The 6,176-nt window shown below is 43.8% G+C and overlaps 1 protein-coding gene across 1 annotated transcript in view; it reads right to left on the bottom strand.

Moving 5' to 3' along the window:
- KNSTRN (kinetochore localized astrin/SPAG5 binding protein) overlaps nt 1–6,176 on the bottom strand; it is a 13,387-nt gene that overhangs the window by 4,376 nt on the left and 2,835 nt on the right. The window contains exons 3-6 of the mRNA XM_003791718.2: nt 3,002–3,137; nt 1,940–1,987; nt 944–1,049; nt 631–724 (exon numbers count right to left, since the gene is read on the bottom strand). Coding sequence (XP_003791766.1) covers nt 631–724; nt 944–1,049; nt 1,940–1,987; nt 3,002–3,137 — 384 coding nt within the window. The remainder of the gene's footprint in view (nt 1–630; nt 725–943; nt 1,050–1,939; nt 1,988–3,001; nt 3,138–6,176) is intronic.

Below are 6,176 nucleotides of genomic sequence, written 5' to 3'. Positions count from 1 at the left end.
GAGCCAAGAAAACTTTTTAACATTTTTAGGTTGGGTGCAGTGGCTCATGTCTATAATACTAGCACTCTGGGAGCTTGAGGTGGAAGAATCCCCTGAGCCCAGGAGTTGAAGACCAGCCTGAACAACAGTAAGATTCTATCTTAACTAGAGACATGGAAAAAATTAGCCAGACGTGGTGGCTTTAAGTCTCAGTTACTCAGGAGAATGAGGCAGGAAGATCACTTAAGCTGAGGAATTTGAGGTTGCAGTGAGCTATGATGACACCCACCGCACTTTAGTTTGGGCAACAGCATCAGACTCTGTCTAAAAAACAAAACAAAAAAAATTTCTTTTTTCTGGCTGGAGCTGGGTTTGAACCCACCACTTCCAGCATATGGGGCACCCTACCTTTTTGAACCACAGGCACCACCCAAAACAAAAAAATTTTAAGTTGCTAAATCTCTCTCAAGGCAAATAAAAGGTTCTGGTTTATTTGCACGGTCATGCCTGTTGGCACCAAATGAATGTCATAAAGTGTTCAGAGAAACACTTTACAAATTAAGAAAGAGGGCCAGCTGATGCCACGCTGCCAAGGTCAATACAGGAAAAGCACATGCACTGATTCTCATGCAGGCAGCTGTGTGCGCTTACCTGGGATGAGGCCTTTGCTCTCCAAAATTGCCAGACAGTTGTCTTGAAACTTCTCCAACAGCTCTACCTTTTGGGTCAGGTCCTTCAGCTCTCCCTGTTGGAGTGCCACACAGACAAATCAGGGACCATCCTACTCCCTAGGAATAGTTGCTTTTTCTTGCCTGTGCTCTTGGACAGCCCCAGCATAAGCTTGGCTCCTTCTCTTTCTGCCCTTGGGCATTACAAGCTTGTTTACCACCCAAGGGCCATCCCTAAGGATTCTACATGTATGGCCCAGTGGCAGCTGATGATAGAGGTCTGGTGCTTCTCCTACCTGAGTTTCAGTCAACTTCTGGTGCAACTGCTTGTTGATGGCCTCTAAGACCTGATTCTTATCCTTGAGCTCTTCCTCTGATTTTTGCTTACACGGTGGTTTGAAGCTGTAATGATAGTTGTACTCATGGAGAGGTAAAGGGGTTAAGGAGTGGGCTATGGAGATACACAAAGAAGTTTGAATCCTGGTTTTGTTATATAGTTGTATATGACCTTTGGTGAGTTGACTTCCCTGAGGCTCTATTTCCTCAACATCTCATAATATTATGAAGAATAAAAAATACATGTACAATTCTTAGGCTCAGCTGCTGATACATGGTAAACATTTAATAAACAGCCTTTATCAATATTAACAAACAGCATCATCAATGTTAAACCTTTTTGAAGTTCTTAGTCTTTCTTGCTAGTGTTTTTTCTTTTATTTTAGCCACAAGTGGCAATCTTTTTTTTTTTTAATGTGATAAGGTATCAAAACAATTGCTAGTATTTTGCCTTCAAAACTTTTAAGATATGCCCTAATGATAGATATGGAACTAGAACCTATTTGTATGGACTTTTCAGATTATTTCTATTGTCAAAGACTGCAAAACTTCCAAGCTAGCCTTAAATAGAGGTGGATCCTTCTCTAGAATACTACCGCAACTAGAATACCTACCTTAAGATCACTAACCACTGCAGTCCTTCCTATCCAGAAGGCTTCACACTCCTGTTAATGGGCCCTAGGTGGGTTTGATTTCCTATCAGCAGTGGTCCTGGTGTGGAGCCCAAAAGCTCTTGTCTGAGACTCAGGATAGTAATGTCACTGATTCTTGTCTGCCCTGATAATGGTTCACAAACCTAGCTGTGCCTCATGCCTGAAAATTCCACTCAGGTTCCTGGGAATCCACCTGAGTGGAATTTAACATTAAACCAGTCCCATGAGTCATACTGATACACAACCAGGATTGAGACCTACTACCTTAAAACAGCAGCCAAGTTCATATACCCCAATGCTCACCCCTTTTTGACATTCCTTCTGTTGGCAGTGTCTGCAACCTTCATCTGCCTAGAGAAGCAAAACCAAATAAATTAACCAGAGGATAATAGTATTGTTATGTTTGTCACAAACAGGCTAACAAAGCCCTTGAATTTCTGAGAAAAGAACCAGAGATTATATACAAGGCAAACAGCACGGTCTTGAGAGCTCTGAGGATCCATGCATTTTTGTTTCAGCACAGACTACTGAAAAAGGCTTATTAATAGGGAAGTGGTGCTCTTCCTGACCACTTCAACAATCTGACAGAGATGGTGTGGCTATATCATGTCAATCTCACCCACCTGGGAAATGAATGCTGGGTGGGGACACACATACACACAGGGCTACAATGTGCATGGACCAACAACCTAGGCTTACAGCTAGGCCCCACTCCCCCTAACTGCCACTTAGGGCTGGTGTTCTCTACAGTACTGCCTATTTGTACGTTTAGAGCAAGTGGTAAAAGAAAGATGTGGTGCTCGTAGCTCAGTGGGTAGGGTGCAGGCTACATACACTGAGGCTGGCGGGTTCAAAACTGGCCCAGGCCAGCAAAAACAACAACTGCAACAACAAAAAAACAAATAGCCAGTGTTGTGGTGGGCGCCTATAATCCTACCTACTTGGGAGGCTGAGGCAAGAGAATCGCTTAAGCCCAAGAGTTTGAGGTTGCTGTGAGCTGTGATGCCACAACATTCTACCCAGGGCGACAGCTTGAGACTGTCTCAAAAAAAAGGAGAGAGAGAAGAAAAAACCACTTTTATCCTAATATTTACTGTGTCTCTTCAGAACACATCAATATAGAGCAGTGGTTCTCAACCTTCCTAATGCTGCAGCCCTTTAATACAGTTCCTGTGGGTCGAGACCCACAGGTTGAGAACTGGTCATATAGAGGGTGCTGACAAAGAGCTCAGCTATTCTGTGCTACTCAGGGACACTAATCATAGGCTAGTCATTTGAGAACCTTGTGCTCCCTAAAACCCGATTTTCTTAGTACTGAGAGATCTAGCAAGATGTTCCAACTGGATACCAGTAATCTGTTCTCACCTATTCTCTCGTCTTGATTTGGTGATTTTTGCAACATCATTCTCTAGCCCTCCTGAATGAAGATGTTTGGAAACAAGGACTTCTTTGGACCTTACAGGTAATAGACTCTTCTTAGAAGTGCCTTGAGTTTGTGTGTCTGCAAAGAAAAAGAAGAGGGTACAATCTCAAGCATCAGAATCCAACAGTTACAATGCTGTAATAAAACAAGAGTTCCATTAGAAGTTGTGATAAGCCTTTACTCATTCTGGCCAATCTTGATGTGTGAAGATTAATTTGAAAGAATAAGACTCCTAGGGTAACTGGCAACAGAAAACAAAATTCTTTTTTTTTGCAGTTTTTGGCTGGGGCCAGGTTTGAACCCACCACCTCCGGTATATGGGGTTGGCGCCCTACTCCTTTAAGCCACAGGCGCCGCCCAAACAAAATTCTTTAAATGTGACAGTAGAGCATGTTTGAGGATAGCTAAAACTTTCATTGAACTGAACAGTAAACATGAATGTAAAGATTCATAACAGCAAAGAATAATGAAAGGCAGGGTGGAAGTTGGCAGGCAAAGCACAGCCAAGTCCTGCACCATCTTGTTAAGTTTGCCAAGCACCCTGTACACTCCTCTAGGCAACACTCAAGCTTCTTTGAGTTTTTCACTCTTGGTAGTTGTGTTTAAAAGAACGTCTTCCTAATTACACTAAGAGACATCTGTGTATCCCCTGCACCTAGCAGAGTAGCTGGCATAGGAATAGAGGTTCAATAACCACTTGTTGAGTAAGTGAAATGTTTCACAGTTTCATGGGTTGATTTAAAGGCCATCTCTATACTATTTCCTCTAGTCTCTTTCCTCTTCCATGCTGATTGCCTCTACCAACTGCCCTTTTATTTATTTATTGACAGGGTCTCACTCTGTTACCTGGGCAACTATGGCACTATGACAGTTCACTGCAATCTCAAACTTCATGCGATCCTCCTGCCTCAGCCTCCTGCGCAGGTAGAACTACAAGCCTGTGCCACCAGGCTTGGCTAATTTAAAAAAAAAAAAAAAAATTTTTTTTTTTTAAGAAGGGGTCTTGCTTTTGGCTCAGGCTGGTCTTGAACTCCTAGGCTCAAGTGAGCCTCCCACTTAGGCTTCCCAGAGTGCTAGGACTATAAGTGTGAGCTATTGTCCCTAGCCCCACCAGCCCTTTTCATTTGTTTATCTGTCATTAAGTTTAGAGGTGCCCCATTTGGCATTCTATTCTGACCTTCTTGCGAGACCACTAGTGCCCTACTATAACACTCTTCTTCCTCAATGAAAAGCGTTTTTCCTGCCATGAAGGCTATGTTAACCAGTTTGATGAAAATATTTCAAAGTATATATAAAACCTGTGCATCGTACCCCATGACTGCATTAATGTACATAGCTATGATTTAATAAAAAAAGAAAGAAAGAAAAGCGTTTTTTCCAGCTCAGTGCCGGTAGGCCAGTGGTTACAGCACTGGCCACGTACACGGGGGATGGAGGGTTCAAACTGAGCCGGGCCTGCTAAACAACTACAACAAAAAAATAGCTGGGTGTTGTGGCAGGTGGCTGTAGTCCCAGCTACTTGAGAAAGGTAAGAGAATAACTTCAGCCCAAGAGTTTGAGGTTTCTGTGAGCTGTGATGCCACGACACTCTACTGGGGATGACATAGTGAGATTCTGTCTCACGGGGGGGGGGGGCATTTTTCCCTTATTAAAGTCCCCCACTGCCCCCCCCCCCCATACCATGTGCTGCCTGCCATCTATATTCCATAGCAAATTCAACTTATTTTGGAGTTAAGCAGCAACCCCCCCTTATCCTCACACACAGGCTATTATACACTATACTTTCTTTCTTTTTTTTTTTTGGTAGAGACAGAGTCTTACTCTATCACCCTTGGTAGAGTGCTGTGGAGTCACAGAGCTCACAGCAACCTCCAACTCCTGAGCTTAGGCGATTCTCTTGCCTTAGGCTCCCAAATAGCTGAGACTACAGGCTCCCGCCACAATGCCCGGCTATTTTTTTGTTGCAGTTTGGCTGGGGCCAGCTTTGAACCTGCCACCCTCGGTATATGGGGCTGGTGCCCTACCCACTGAGTCACAGGCGCCGCCCTACACTATACTTTTACTTTGTTCACTGTAAAATCATCCCGTTAAGCTTGATCTAACTTAAGAGCCATTACAAAAAATTCAAGTACAAAGCACCCAATCATAAGATTAGGATCAAGACTTTATTTATTTATTTATGAGACAGAGTCTCACTCTGTTGCCCTGGGTAGAATGCTGTGGCCTCATAGCTCACAGCAACTTCCAACTCTTGGGTAAGCAATTCTCTTACCTCAGCCTCCCAAGTGGCTGGGGCTACAGGCATGTGGCACAAGGCCTGGCTAGTGACTGGGTCTCACTCTTGCTCGGGCTGGTCTTGAACTCCTGAGCTCAACAATCCAAATGCCTTGGCCTCCCAGAGTGTTAGGGCTTTAAGTGTGAGCCACCACGCCTGCCTGACAGTCTGTATTTAATGAAGAGTTTATTTTGGTAACTCTAGCTACACAAATTTAGAGTAAGTTTGGTTTCTCAAGTAGACAAATAATTTCAGCTAGGTGCAGTGGCTTGCACCTCTAACTCCAACCACCTGGGAGAGTCAGGCAGGAGGATCATTTGAACCCACGAATTGGAGGCTGCAGTGAGCTGTGCTTTCAACACTACACTTCAGCCTGATTGACAAAGTTAAGACCTCATCTCTAAAAAAAGTAAATAAGTAATTTCAGGTTCATTTACTGGGCACCTGCAGTCTCTGTTTTCCATATTCTTACCCACAAAGCAAATGGGGTTCTTTTCTTTGAAGTGTCTGTCTGAAGTAAGAGGTAATCTTGGAGATGATTCTCCTCTCTCAAGTATTAGTAAATTAAGAACAATAACAAATATTGTAAAATGGAGGGTTTTTTTGCAGTTTTTGGCTGGAGCTGGGTTTGAACCTACTACCTCCGGTATATGGGGCCAGCGCCCTACTCCTTGAGCCACAGGCACCACCTTTTTTTTTTTTTGAGACAGAGTCTCACTATGTCACCCTGGGTAGAGTGCCATGGCGTTGCAGCTCACAGCAACCTCAAACTCTTGGGCTTAAGCGATTCTCTTGCCTCAGCCTCCCAAGTAGCTGGGACTACAGGCACCCACCACAATGCC

This window comes from Otolemur garnettii, unplaced genomic scaffold, assembly GCF_000181295.1.
Source record: "Otolemur garnettii isolate 467f Iridium unplaced genomic scaffold, OtoGar3 scaffold00050, whole genome shotgun sequence".
Taxonomy (NCBI): domain Eukaryota; kingdom Metazoa; phylum Chordata; class Mammalia; order Primates; family Galagidae; genus Otolemur; species Otolemur garnettii.
The sequence above is the reverse complement of the archived record's forward strand: the minus strand, read 5'-3'. Positions and strand labels throughout refer to the sequence as shown.